The 15764-nt window shown below is 42.4% G+C and overlaps 1 protein-coding gene across 2 annotated transcripts in view; it reads right to left on the minus strand.

Annotated features, from left to right (window-relative positions):
• TBC1D4 (TBC1 domain family member 4) overlaps positions 1-15764 on the minus strand; it is a 116099-nt gene that overhangs the window by 27987 nt on the left and 72348 nt on the right. For both annotated transcript variants that reach the window (XM_069970622.1, XM_069970621.1), the window contains exons 3-9: positions 10473-10562; positions 5430-5534; positions 4966-5098; positions 4206-4297; positions 3884-3994; positions 1271-1390; positions 82-156 (exon numbers count right to left, since the gene is read on the minus strand). In XM_069970622.1, coding sequence (XP_069826723.1) covers positions 82-156; positions 1271-1390; positions 3884-3994; positions 4206-4297; positions 4966-5098; positions 5430-5534; positions 10473-10562 — 726 coding nt within the window. The remainder of the gene's footprint in view (positions 1-81; positions 157-1270; positions 1391-3883; positions 3995-4205; positions 4298-4965; positions 5099-5429; positions 5535-10472; positions 10563-15764) is intronic.

The following is a 15764-nucleotide window of genomic DNA, read 5'->3' on the forward strand; positions in this document are numbered from 1 at the left end:
AGTGCAAAAAGTCAGGGTAGGCTTTTATTACCACAGTTCTCTCCATTACTGTATACATGTCTAGTAAACAGGATCATGTACCTTGTCAGAAGCAAAGCTGTTGCAGCGATCAAAGCTGTCCATACTGCCCAGTCGTCCTCTCATTCGATTTGCCCCCTGTGAAAAGATGCCACAGTTTATTACAATGTATTTTTAATCTAGTCAAAAGGATAGTATGTTGGTAGCTGTTGACCACCTACTACTATTAGAAATCTATTGATTAAAGTGGTTTTCTACTATAAGAAAATTTGTTTATTTTAAGTTGGAGATGAGGAACAAAAAAGATGGATGGACAAGGCCCCCTTTAACCTCATCCCCACTTTGCTCTCTTCTTTTTTGTCGTTTGTCAATGCCAATGCCATTTATACTGGCTGTTATACTTCTCTCATAAACCATAAATACCTAAACAAAAAAAATATGCAAGAAATATATAAGCAACGTTCTTACTCAGGGCTAGTGCTAGGAAAGCCAAAAACAGCCAAGCTTGCTGTTTTACACAATTTGGGTAAAAGCTGCATTACACGGCCCAACAGGTTTAATTGGCACTTGCTTACCAAATCTAGTACATGGTAGGATAATTCGATAATTGTGCAGCCATGACTTGCTAGTGATGTCTGTGCAGCCCCTTCATTAATTTAGCTACGAGCTGCATATCTCTTATTGGACAGAGATTATTTTATTTTTTGAAAGACAGCTATTTGGCAGATAATCTCTCTGTGTAGTAGGGCCTTAACTTCCATGGTCTTTAATTAAATAATACAACATAACTGCAGGAATTGTCTACAATATTGTTATCAAAAGTTTTATTTTGCATTTGTATATAAAGTCAATATAAAGCAAAGAGAACACCTTTCATGATGCTGCCACGGAACCCATTAGCTGATGATAACTGGACACCCAACAAATAGCTTGTTTTAATGGGGAAAGCCACAGTCAGTCAGCCACACATTTCTGCTGCTGCATGGGAAATGTGGAATTACATTCGATGGAGTGTACAGTTATACAAGGACAGAGCGAGTCCACTACAGCAGGAACTACTGCCACAGAGCAGACAACCCCTCAACATAAATATCACCAGTAACCTGCACATCAGGATTATTAAGATCATTATATACTGTATGTCTTGGTGTTAACATGATCTCTGTGAAAACACATACACAAATTCCTAAAGAAAATCTGTGCCAAACATTACATAAAACACAAGTCTGGTTCTGGTCTGGTTCACCCATACCCTTGAGAAGATGTTTTCCAAAGAGTTGGTCAAGGATTTCTTTGCTTTGTTCTTCAAAATATCTAGCTTGAAGCGACCACTAGGGGCAGCGCTCTCGGGGATTGAGCTGCTTGACATGCTCTACATACAAGTAGAAAAAAGCTATTATAATCTAAACATCATTTAATAGCAACAAATGTGACTGATTTACAGAGAAACCACAAAAATAAAAGAAGTCCAACAGCACCTTGGAGATTCTCCGATATTGGCCAGCAGTAGAATAAAGGATGCACGCAGGTATGCTCACAATCCTAGGTATGAGCACAACGAACTCCAAAAGAAAAGGTTTCCACAGGACTCCCCCTTCCCCTCCTGTGGAGTCTCTCTCTGGGTGGATTTGAGCTAATTGATACACTTGTATATATACCCTGTGGTTACACTGTATTTGTATGCTTGACAAAGGCCAGTAGGCCGAAACGTTGCATTTTTTTTGTGTACCCTGATGTGTGAATAAACACACTATTTTCATCCTGGATGCTGTGAGAAACCTTTTCTTTTTGATTTACAGAGAAAGTCTTTATACGGCGCCTCAGCTATACCAGGTACCATTCATCTTAGTTGAAGAGGTAGATACATTTTATGCACATTGTTGTAAGAAAATAAGCAGATAAACCTTATAAGCATTCACATACAAATGTGCTGACAAAACATATTGAAAGCACACAAAGATACATGTGTTTTGGAACAATCCAAGACTCGTTCCAGAAATACAGGTAACTGAAAATCCATTCCATAGACCTAAATGAGGTTGCTTCAGCAGCATATCATAGCAGGATAGATTTCTGCAAGTCCCATTTAGGACAGTTACAGAAATCTGCCACATGTGCACATACCCTGAGTCACCGGACTGTAATGAACTAACTGTATGAATACTGGGGAAGATTTATCAAACATGGTGTAAAGTGAAACTGGCTCAGTTGCCCCTAGCAACCAATCAGATTCCCCTTTTCATTCCTCACAGACTTTTTGGAAAATGAAAAGTGGAATCTGATTGGTTGCTATGGGCAACTGAGCCAGTTTCACTTTACACCATGTTTGATAAATCTCCCCCACTGTCTGCAAATCAGAATTAAGACAATGTTAAAAATATTCTTCTTGTGTATTCTGTGTTCAAGCAGAACAATGCAGTAGCCTCTGATAATCTTAAACTTTGGCCTTTCAGACCAGAAAGGGCTGCAAATATATGCTGGAGGCAAAACTAAGAATCTAATTTAATGTGATCTCATAATGAATATGTTTAAATCATTTAATGCTTCTTAAAACATTCACAAATCCAGGAGACAGACCTGACCCTTCTTCTTCACGGATGATGTCCTGAACTCAGATTTAATGAAGTGTGATATCAGCCAGGCTGTGAAGCCATAGGCAAAATTATCGCAGTACATTTCAAGAAGGCACAGATGGGAAACTTACCATAAAAAACATGTGAATATAAGCTGTTTTATCAAGCAGCAGCCATCATACACAACAGGCTGCAATAGGCCTAAGAAATAAACGCAATCGCCTCATTTATTAAAGGGAACCTGACAGCTGTTTCATGCTGCCTGAACCACACCGAATACACCAAACAATGATTTACACTGAAACATTCCGGAGTTTCAGAGAAATCATAGTTTTAAAGGCCACTGGGAACACGTTCACTAGTGACAGCTGGTGGTCCCCACTGCTGCCCTCCATCCCACTGGCCTTGAGTGATGAGTCTTTCATTAAATATTCATAGGAAGAAATGTGTTACTCAAAGCTGGTGGGGTGGACAGTAACCATAGTTACTGGTCACTTTCAAAACCATGATTTCTTAGTAAATCATAGAAAGAAATTTCTATATTTCATAGTAAATCATACATTTTGTTGTTTTGCCGAGCCCTGACTCTGTACCAAACCCTGAACGTTTTGTAACTAATAAGAGAAGAACGAATATACCGTAAAAACAAAAGTGCTTTGTTATCTCTGCAATCCGCACATAAGCCGGCTGCCTTCTACCTCATTGCTGCTCTGTACCGCTCCTCCCCGGGTGCTGGGAAAAGCTAAATCCAGTCCTGGGAAAGTTTCTCAATAAAGATGTAAAAAAACTTTTTTCCCAATTGAATTCAATAAGTAAAAACAGAAGTATTTTGAGGCATTACATGGTGTGTAAGAATGTATACATGCACCTTCTAATAAATGACACAAATCACTGCAGCGCTGTGTGCTTGGATAAGATGCTGTGTATAAGCGCAGGAAGATTAGAAAGTTATTGCATGGTGAAATGATTTCCTGTACATTATGTATAGACTACAGACTACAAGGAACAAAACAACCAGTAGGAACAGAGATTATCTGGTAATTGATACACAACTGAGCCAAATGTGCCACAGGAAGCGGAAAAGTAGAGTTCCTTTTTGGGAATTCAAAGACAAAAAAACAAACAAAAACAAACTAAACACTATCTAGCATCTTCCCAGTTATGTATGTTTCAGCCAATATGGCTCCTTTTACCACATGCAACGGGCTTGTTAGCTAATTTGCTGGCATTGTAAATAGCAGACCTGCTAACTTGAAGTGCTTGAGAGTTTTGCATAAATAAGCTGCATTTACCGTCTGCATTTCTCCAATATGAATGTGAGTTTTCTGCTTGGTTTCACACAGCTGTCTTAGGTGAAGTATGACAAGTTCATTCTCCTCCTGGTCACTGGTCGCTTTCATTTTCTGACAAAAGAAGACATATAGTTTTGGTAAAGCACAAGCCTGCTGATATGCAACTGTGGGCAGAGATGGCGATTCCAGTACTGCTCTTCTTACTTTCCTCCGTTGCAGTTTTTAGTTATAATTAGCCAAAGCAGGCGGGCGGAATGGTGCACTGAGGGGTTGGGGAACAACCCCAGTGCATCAATTGGCACCAAAACTAAATTATACCAACCTGGACTTTTTCAAAAATGTCAGCTTGTTCATTATCAGAGAGCAGAGACAGTTGTCGCTGTATTATCAGCTTGGCTCTTGGTGGGTACAGCCCTAGAAAAGAAGGACACGGTTCTCAAGAAGTGAGCTGAAAGCTAAAACACAGGTGACCTACTATAACACGTATTACTGTCCATTTCCTCATGAATAAAAAAACGTCAAACATTCTCCTACTCCCTACCAATTAACCAACCTAATGCAAAAATGTGGAAATCATACCAGCTGTCTTTTTAATTTCTCTATCCTCTGAGCAAAATAATATCCATCACTTATTGTTACCATTTATCCTTTGAAGTAAATCTTTCCTCATACTAATTCTAATTTACGCACCACGATGGGAGCGTGGGAGCCAGGAAGGCGAGTGCAGGTTATTGTTTTCCGTCTCCCCCTTTCTGGGCATATAGCTAAATGCTCCCCTGTCTGGACAACCTCTTTAATTTTACTGGGAACCAAACTGATGCAGAATAACAAAGCCAGTATAAAAAATATACAAAACTACATGGCAAAAACACTAGTACAGTATATGGATAAGCAACTTGATACCACAACAGACAGTTCTCCAAAGGAAGCTGTCAAGTTCACAATGAGCTGACATTTCTAAGGCTGTGTCACTCTAAGAACTGAAAAACAATCAATTGTGTGAACAGATTTCCAGCTGTATTTCTATTTCTATTCTATTGCTATACTGTTTATTTCAGTGCATGGTAGACTATCATTCATACCTTCAATTCGCTCGCACAGTTTGTGTAGAGCATGCATAGGACAGGCTTCACACAGCTTGACCTGTGTCTTGGCATTTTGCAGAGCAGCAGCAGTGCTGAAAGCTTGCTTCAATGTCAGCATGACTTCATCCACCTGAAATAAAGCAAAATATAAAAAAAACTATAAAAAAAACCCCAAAACTTAGCAAACTAAACATCCTACCAAAGCTCAGATATTGTCCCTCCTTGAATGTCTTACCGTATTCGGGAGAGATATACACTTGCTGCCTCCTAGATATGTGTGACTATGTACTTTATTTATGTCACTCAACAATGGCTGCAGCCTAAAATGATACACTCATTTTGAATAATTTTCACAATATAAAATAGTATGACCACTAGAAGCAACAACTACTGCCATGTCAGATGTTGTGAGGCTTGTGTATAATAAGGGCACCACTGAAAGCACTATGTTTGTTACCCACCAAAGCTTCAGTGGCACACTGGAAGACGTAGCAAACATACTGGTTTATGCCAGGCTCCACACTTTCACGGCAGACAAAACCAAAGTGATCGATTTGTTTAATACCCTGAAGAAAAAAAAACAAGAAAAAATGAATTATTATTGAATGTACACTTACTGATACAAATAGTTACTAGGATCAAATATAGCTTAATATGTAATGATATAAGTGATTACAATAAAAGAAAGAATGGGCTAGTTTTTTAGAGAAATGGTAGAATTGAAGGGAGACTCTTATAACCTGTTGGGCCACATCAAGCCTGGATACAAGATGAGATATGGTTGGACAAGGAGACATACAGGTTTTGGCACATTTGCACAGATGTTACAGCTGGGCCAGTAGATCCTGTACACTGCTATGCCCCGCTGGTTCCACAAATACTCAAATGGTGATAAATCTGGTGACCAGGCAGGCCAAGGGAGTGTTGCAATATGGCAGAGATTGCTGTGTGTGGTGAGCATTATCCTACTGAAAACTGCAAATTGAAAGCCCTGCCATATGAGGTAAAATATATTGCGGCAGGAAGTCCTGCACATATCACTGAGCTGAGTCCCTTATATCACTACTAGGGGTGACCGACTGTACCCAGACCACCACACCAGCAGTTGGAGCAGTTTGTCACTCCACAACAAAGGTAGAATTGAACCATCAACCCAAGGCCTCCATACAAAACAATATGGAGACAATCCAGTCTGTAACAATGCAAGTTTCTCATACACACCACTATGGCAAATGAAGGTGACGATGGCTGGCTATCAAGGGCAAGACAAGTAATGGGCACTGTGACACCAAATTTCCTTCTGCTAAACGCCTACAAATTGTCCAGGCAGAGGGGCATCTGAGTATGTGCGCTGTGCACTTTGTGTACAAAAAGCATAGCAGAGTAGGTCCCCTCTGGTCCTATTCACTCCCCTAATGCCCAGTACAAGTACAAAAATTATTGGATAGTAGAATTGAGTCGCCAAGTCCAAGATGAAAGAAAAGAAGGGGGGAGGAGATGTGCATTCTATGCTATAGGTTAGTGCCTCACCCTACCTTTTGAGGCGCCCACCTCCTTAACAGGGTGTCCCCAACCATGGTGATGGTCACTAGTTTCCACTAGGTACAAGGACAAAAGTAACAAATCGTAAAGATAAATGGCACACATTTAAAAAACAGATCCCTGTAGTGAGATTAGGGCTGGGAGATATTGGCCTAAGCCATTATCACGGTAAATCGTAAATGTAGCTGCCGTAATGATAATCGAGTGATAATTATGACCCGCCCCATTTATAAGCCCCACCCGTTTTGAAAGCCGCACCCATTTGAGCAGGCTAAACTGCTGAATTTTTTTTTGTTTAATTTCTTTTTCTTGTTTAAAGGGTCCCTATCACTTGTAGCAGTCGGCAGGATATGCCAAAAAAATCCTGCTGGTGGGCTGTCTATTCGGGCTTGAGACAGAGATCTTCTCACTTGGCCTTTGATTGCATACACTTATAAGGAAGTCAAAGGCAGAGCCAAGGATTCCTGTGCTGGGAGAGAGTGGTGCCTGGGGAGCAGCAGCAGCAGCAGCACAGCTCTGAGCACACTGGAGGGGATGGATGCAGCCTGCACGACTCCTGAGATCCCCACTCCGAGGTCTGCACGGGCGGGAGGATGGGTGCCCTCTGAGACTCCGTGCTGTGCCGGGTGGGGAGAGGGGGTGCGCTCTCACACTCAGTGTTCTGGGTGGGTGTGGTTGCGCTCGGACACTACATGCTGGGCGGGAGGGGGAGAGACCTCCTTCAACCTGTGCAGCACTCAGGGTTTAGATGGGGAAATGCTGCAGATACCGTCCTGGCAGAGTGGAGGTCGGTTAACTGACACATACTGGGCAATGTAAGCTGTCTGGGCATTAGGGGAGTGGACAGGACCACCCTATTATGCTTCTATATATTAACCCTTTTAATTGTGATAAAACAACTGCTGCAGAACTTATGCCCCCAATAAAGTAGCAATTTGTCTATTACAAGTGCCATGTTGCTTTTCATAACCAGTGATCCCAAAGCCTCTTACTATAATCTATTAATTCAACAGAGAAACTAAATCCTTAATCCAGTCACCTTCACCTTAGTGGTTGCCATGACTTGGCTTTATACAACACTGTCAATGTTCACTTTCCCAGGTTTACTTTCTATGTGTTAGCAGCCCTCTGGGGCACGTCACAGACGGCCACACTGGAAGACCTGGAACATTTTACAATTTATTACAGGTCACAAAGTAGTTACAATTCTGAGCTAGAGAAGGATTAAAGGAGTAAAGATACTATGCACACTGCTTTGGTACTAGTCCATGTCATTTACTTAGCTTGGCATACATCTTACTTGGATGAACACCCTGGCATTTGTCTAATATAACATAATAGGTGTACATTAAGGCATATAAATAGCTTCTCCAGATACATTACTTTTCTTTGTACACAGTTTAATATAAAAGTAAGCCCTCCCTATATATGGTGTCTAAAGCGCTACCAGGAAATAGGTATTTTCCACTATTTTGCAGTTGGAACATATCATTGTATTTACCAAACTAAAGCTGTCCCAGCATCTTGTCAGTGTGCCAAGATGCTCCATTGCCCAGGAAGAGAAAGGTCGGGAATGTTGAATTTCAACTTCAAGGCTTTTTGTGGAGATAAGATGCCACCAGTTGCCTCCCCCCACTGAGTATGTAAGACAGAACGGCTCGATCCAGACCTATCGTGCCACTTGATCCTCTATGAAATCCCAAGTGCAGGTGAGCGGTTACCATAATAGACGCAGTAGAGATGGACCATCAATTCAGGAGCACAAATAACTTATTAATAAGTGCAACGCGTTTCGGCACCTACATATAACAGTCTTTCTCAAGCATGTCATAATAAACCTGGACTGGTTGATAGGCTACATTTTATGTGGGTGCCGAAACACGTTGCGCTTATTAATAGGTTATTTGTACTACTGAATTGATGGTCCATCTCTACTGCATCTTTTATGGTAACCGCTCACCTGCGCTTGGGAATTCATAGAGGATCAAGTGGCACTATAGGTCTGGATTGAGCCGTTCTGTCTTACATATTCCTGAGGACACAGGTGGTGATTCCTCTTCCTTTGAGCTGCGGCGACTTATGTATACCACAACACGCTTCTATAGAGTTTTGCCTATTTTCGCACACCTCGACTAGGTGAGTTCATTTCAATATAATTTTGTGTGTGCTCACCTTTGGTGATTGTATTGTACTAGGAAGCGCCCTCTTGTTTGTTTCTATAGCCCCGCCACTGAGAGCACATGAACACTCAGCCTAGCTGAGCATTCATGTATATGGGTTCATTGGATGATTGGAGATCATTGGAAAAGCTAGCTGTTAGCCAAATAAACATTTCTTATAGGTCTTCTGTGTACTATATGTAGATAAGGGGAGATCCCTCCTGGGAGAGGCTTACCTGCTATTTGATTGTGTTCAGTGCAGGCTCTATTCATATTCTGCTATTAGGACTGCTACATAGTAAGGCTACTAGGCTGACCAATACACATTAGATTAATGTCTACTGAACCTGTGTATAGGGAGTCTCATAACATTTCCCTGATGGCAGATGTCAAGGAAAAGAATGGTTAGGAAGGGTGGATTTCTAGAACCCAGGGCAAGGACAAAGGGTAGGCCAGGGTAGGCGATGGCCTAGACGCCCCCACCTGACCTCACACGCAGCAGCATCCCAGCATGCTCCTGTATGACAGAGGTAGAACTACAGCTCCCAGCATGCTCCTGTGTGGCAGAGGTAGAACTACAGCTCCCAGCATGCTCCTGTGCGACAGAGGTAGAACTACAGCTCCCAGCATGCTCCTGTGCGACAGAGGTAAAACTACAGCTCCCAGCATGCTCCTGTGTAAAAGAGGTAAAACTACAGCTCCCAGCATGCTCCGGTGTGGCTGTGGTAGAACCACAGCTCCCAGCATGCTCCTGTGTGGCTCTGGTAGAACTACAGCTCCCAGCATGCTCCCGTGTGACAGAGGTAGAACTATAGCTCCCAGCATGATCCTGTGTGGCTGTAGTAGATAGTAGAACAACAAGTCTCAGCATGCTCCTGTGTGGCTGTGGTAGAACTAAAACTCCACCATCCCAACCCCCCCCCCCCCCCAAAAAAAAAAAAAATGCTCCTCTCCTGGACTAGAGACAGATGAGCAGTATGTGTCTCCGCTCCACCTCCTCCTCAACAGCTCCCTGCGGACCGGAAATAGCAGCAGCATATAGTCTGGCCCTCCACAGTCCTGAGGTACAGTGAACTGGCCACCTGTATAAAAAGTTTAGAGACCCCTGCTATACACTATGTGGGGGCAGCCAGGAGGCTATACTATATGTGGGGGCTATACACTGGGGGGGGGGGGAGGCTTTTGCCTTCTCTGCCTAGGGCACCAAAACTCCTTGTCCCAGCCCTGCAAGAACCTCTAGGTTATAGCTGTTGAACCAGATGTATCTATGGTATGTTAGCCACCTAAAGGCTATAGACACCATTGCACTGCAATATTAGGAAACTTTCCAATTAGTCTTTATTAGAAATTTCGTAAAATTAGCTTTCTGCTTTCTCTGTGTCAGAGGGAGAAAGGGTTGGGGGATTACACACCAGCCCAAAGTGTTGACAGAAAGAGATCATTAAAGGCTTAAAGTACTGTATACACAGTTTCCCAGCTACACAGCCACCACAATGATAATCAGGGACTGGCTTTTTAGGGTGTGTTTACACAGAAAGATTTAGCTGACAGATTTTGGAAGCCAAAGTCAGGAACGGATTTAAAAAGAGGATAGATCCCAGTATTTCCTTTATGACCTGTTCCCTGTTTATAGTCTGCTCCTGGTTTTGGCTTCAAAGATCTGTCAGATAAATCTGTCTGTGTAAACGCACCATTATTCTATTAAGTAACAGGGTTTGGCAGAGAAAAGAGCTCACAGCAGCTGACCATGGTGTCAGGAAAGACCCTCACACAGGCAAGGAGGGGCAGGAAACAGAAGCTTACCTGAGAACATGAGGATATATCTTTGAAGTTCTTTTCCAGCACTACAGATTTGGTATCAGGACTTATGAGATTAATTTCAAACCTTCCAACCTGTAAAATAAAGGGTGCACGTATTGTTATTACAATGTAAAACATAGCAACAAATGTGTTACAATACAAAAGGCATGTAATACATGTAGGAGAGTGGAATATGTTGATGTCGTTTTGCTTATTTGTTATGGTTCATTGCCATAAGTTACAGTTACATACTATCTATACAGTTCATTGCATCTTTTTTACTGTCTGTGCAGTACAGCAGGTATGTACTAATGGTAGTTTATGTCTACAAAGCCTAGGAAGCCATACCAAGCATTAGGACATGACAGCGGTAAGGACTTGTGCTACCTGTGCACATAGAGAACCCCAGTGATCACATCAGAGGAACGCCCATAGGAACACTAAAAGACCAACCCTTCTCTGTCAACTCTGTGATGAGTATTGATAGAGGTGTTAGGAGTATTAACAAAATGAATTAGGACCTCCAAAAACGCATTACTGTATAAGCATGTGACTAAAAGCTGCAGGAGTTATGTTTATTGTCATCAATGTCTGTACCTACTGTATGTCTATCCTATAAAGCACTGCTCACTGCATGAAGATTTCTGCACAAATGAACAGATCTGGATATACATCTTGCAGGTACTTGTTTCATTTTAGTATAATAAATATCATACACCTAATGTGAGGAAACCATTATAATTACATAGTCCATCAAGTTCAACCTATAATTGTACAGTGTTGATCCAGAGGAAGGCAAAAACCCTTGTGAAGCAGATGCCAACTGTCCCATCACAGACAGAAAAAATCCTTTCTGACTCCAAAATGGCAATCAGAATAAATCCTTGGATCAACATCCTATCACATGTAATCTAGTGCCCATAACTTATACTATATAGGCTTGGCATCCAGGCCTCCCTTGAATTTATTTAAAAGGGAAGTCTGGGCTTCTTCCCTGCAGAACTGTCCACAGCAAATGCAGATGTCTCTTATATCTGCAAGTCAGATAAAGTAAAATGAATGTGTAGCAGTCAATCGGGAAGATTTATCAAACATGGTGTAAAGTGAAACTGGCTCAGTTTCCCCTAGCAACCAATCAGATTCCACCTTTTCATTCCTCACAGACTCTTTGGAAAATGAAAGGTGGAATCTGATAGGTTGCTAGGGGCAATTGAGCCAGTTTCACTTTAGACCAAGTTTGATAAATCTCCCCCAATGTGTCTATGATTTTATACAGATAACAATGATCTATATATCCTGCTACAGTGCAGCAATGTATAGGGCAGTGATTGTAGACAACATACAAGACAGTACAGGCCAGGCAGGCAACCTAGTGTTTATCACTTGAAGCCATAATTCCAATCAGTTTGGTGCCATAGTAGTTGAAGGCGATCTCTTGAAGAGAAGTATCCATGTCACCCGTAGCCACCAGAGCTCAGGTTTCTTTTTGTAGGCTGAACTAGAAGCATGAAACCTGAGCTCTGCTTGTTGTGAGCCTAAAGGACTCAGACATCTCATATATTCATAGATAAGACCCGATGTTCCCAATGTCTGTATAACTTGGGTTATTTATAATCATTGTTCTGTTCCTGTAATGCAGCTCATACATCAAGCTAACAGGGTCACTTTAAAAGGCTTTTCTAGTATCCTGAAAAATATGCAGCGTGGCGGGGGTTGTTAGAGGAAATACATCACCCTACACTGAGCATAGGACGCTGCAGGGCTCACATTCTACCAGCCATCCCCTAACCCTTCTTACTGCTAGTCTTATTATACAACAGTTACACAAGTTAAAAATCAATACATTTTAGGGAATTATACCGTTCTGAGAATAGTGAGAATAATTCTGAGACAGTTTGCAGGGGTGTAACTAGAAATGGCTGGGCAAAAAATATATATTTAGCAGCACAGCAAATAAGTAGTATAGGAGGGTGCCCATCTCACCAAACCGGCCCAGGTAGGTATAATATCCAAAATAGACGAAAAGACAGCACTTCCAGTGCATCCAAGTGGTTTTATTTCCACACCAATACGCGACGTTTCGGCAATATGAAGCCTTTCTCAAGAGGTGGTGAGAAGCTTCATATAGCCGAAACGTTGCATATTGGTGTGCAAATATGACCACTTACATTCACTGGAAGTGCTGTCTCTTCTTCTATTTTAGATATGGCTGGGCCCCATAGCAAACTTTTGATTGGGAAAAGCGCCCCTCACCCCCGACTAACCACAAACCTGTCAAGTGTAGTCATGACCTTTAACATTTAACTGCAAGGGCTCTTCAGGAGCTCTTGCAATTAAAGGGACATTTGCAGCACCCAGGAGGATAGCTCGGCCACTGGGTGCTGCAAATGATGACAGCTCAGGGGGCCCAGTGTATTGCAGGAGTTGGCCAACCGGCCCCCTGATGCGGCAGGCCCCGTAGCAACTGCTATGGCGGTAGTTAAAGGACAACACTACAAAATTATATAACTGTGTAATATGCTTCAATCACCTATCTGCCCCCCTTTCCCCCCTCAACCCCCCAGGAAGTGAAGTAAACTCATTCTTACCTAATGACTGTTGACCTCAGGCTGCTCTGTGGCAGACATTTTGTGACAATGACATCATCAAGAGGAAGGCGGGTCTAAGCCCTGTTTGGCCAGCCTACCTTTGTCAGGTGACTCAGGTTGCTCAGCTCTGATTGGCTGAACAAGATGTAAGCTATCTAACAGTTCTACAGAGTCAGTTAGACATGACAGGACACAAAGTGCATCATGGGAAAGCCCAAACCAGGAAGTGAAGAAAAAATTAAGACACCAACTTAAACTTCAGTTAAGTTTTTTGTTTTTACCAGGGCCGGAGTTGTCCTTTAAAGCGACTCTGTACCCACAATCTGACCCCCCCCCCCCCCCCAAACCACTTGTACCTTCGGATAGCTGCTTTTAATCCAAGATCTGTCCTGGGGTCCGTTCGGCAGGTGATGCAGTTATTGTCCAACAAAACAACTTTTAAACTTACAACCCTGTGCCCTTACGGGAGTATCTGTGCCCTGACTTTGCACAACCCCTCCGTCCCTCCTCCCCACCCTCTTCATCATTAGGAATGCCACTGGAACATTTTCTCCATGCTGAACATTGCACAGGTGTCTTAACGATCCAGCCCATGTGCTCTTACAGCTGATGAATAGGAGGCAATCTGCCTGGAGCATTCCTAATGATGAGGAGGGTGGGGAGGAGGGACAGAGAGGTTGGGCCAGCATAATGCATACACAACCCGGGCCACTCCTGTAGGGCACAGGGCTGCCAGTTTAAAAGTTATTTTTTAGCACAATAACTGCATCACCTGCCGAACAGACCCCAGGACAGATCCTGGATTAAAAGCAGCTATCTGAAGGTACAAGTGGTTTGGGAGGGTGTCAGATTGTGGGTACAGAGTTGCTTTAAGCCCCTGACTGTTTGTAATGAGATGTTCTGTTCAGTGCACCAGAAGACTGCATTATTTGAGGAATAATAATAAAACTTGGAATACCCCTTTAAGTAGGAAATAAAAAAAAGTGTTAAATGGTGGTTGTGTTTTATGTTTTAGATTATGCGAATGGGATAAATACCATTAGAACTTCTGTGTCAGCTTCATCCCCAGCCCGCTCTGATGACGGAGCTTGTAAGCAGCGTGAGATGATGCGCAGAGTTGGGCTAGGGCCAGAGCTGACACAGAAGCCAAGGCTGGGGATATACCAGTACACTGGAGGCTCTAGCTAGGCCTGTATAAAATAGTGACACTATTGGGAACCAGCCCATGAATGAAAAAAAAACTGATTTAGCATCTCTGGGACGTGCTGGAAAAAAACAAGTCTGATCCATGGAGACCACACCTCTCAACTTACAGGACTTAAAAGGTAACCATCACTTGAAAATGGCACCCAGCTTCAAGCACCAAGACCTCTGACTTTCATTCTGCTCTGTTCAAGCAAGCAGTATATGTAATTGAGTTCTATAAACTTGCACTGCAATGCAAGTCTATGGGACTAGGGCCTTATTCCACAGGACACAGTAAGAGGTCTTGTGGAGTCCGTGCCTCAATGAGTCAAAGCTGCTTTGGCAGCATAAAGGGCTTCACAACATTAGGCAGGTGGTTTAATGTTATGGTTCAGCAGTATGTATATATACACATCCATACTACCCGGCTTAGCATCTTATGAGCAGCAGAGGTATCTAGAGATCTTCATATTCTGACAATACAGCAATATTGCTATGGGATGAAGTGAGCATACAATTAGCAGGTAATAGCACATAAAAAGCACAGTTAAGTAGCAGCAGAGCTGAAACTGCGAAGGACCCGAAATAAACAAGAAAATTGAACTAATGGAAAACAATTTAAAGAGAAAAGCAAGTGATATAAACTATAAGATGACTCAGGTCTTGGCAGGAGATATACAATAAAACTTTTTAACCCGGAATGAGCTGGAAGTCTTTAGGTGTTAATAGAAGAAATGATGTATTTTCTTGGTAATTATAAAAGCAATAAACCAGACTAATGAAGTAAAGACAGGTAGTCTATGTGTCTCATTTTCTTGTGGTGAACATGCCCGATATTTAAGCTTTCTGGCTTCCCAGCTGAGTTATATGAACAGACTTTAGCTCTTCTTTAAACCCTATAGGGAATCTGTCAGCTGGAGTACAGGTAAGAGCTACAGGCCCTGTTTTAGAGCTGTAAAAGCAAAAAGAACCAAGGTACCTTTATAGAGCAGTCCATGCTTCCAAAACTTACAAAAATGTCTTTTGTTGTCTGGAACCAATTATCAATGACGTCACGGTTTTGGCATCCCTGCAGGCCGCTCTCCAATCTCTTCACACCTCGGCTGACAATCAGGACCGGCTTCTTATGTATGTCATGGATACAAATACTATGTGCATGCCCATATTTGCATATCACACACAAGATTTAGAAACAGGTCTGGATGCTGGAAGTTGAGTCTTGACAGTCAAAGAATGGACAGAGAGAGGAGAGCGGGGAGGCCTAGCAGCCCAAGGCACTTAAGAAACTTGGGTCTACCTTTTTGACACTTGGCATTTTTATAACTTTTGGCCGCATGAACTGCTCTATGAAAGGTACCATTTGTCTTATTTTGACTACAGCTGTACTAATGTCTGTAGTTCCTAACCTGACCTCAGATGACAGATTCCCTTTAAGAAGGTTGTGCTATAATGACAAATCACCACCTACCCTAAGTGTCTGATGGGTGTGGGTCAAACTGCAACCCCCAACAAAGCACAAGAA

The sequence above is a fragment of the Dendropsophus ebraccatus genome, chromosome 5 (genome assembly GCF_027789765.1).
Source record: "Dendropsophus ebraccatus isolate aDenEbr1 chromosome 5, aDenEbr1.pat, whole genome shotgun sequence".
NCBI lineage: Eukaryota > Metazoa > Chordata > Amphibia > Anura > Hylidae > Dendropsophus > Dendropsophus ebraccatus.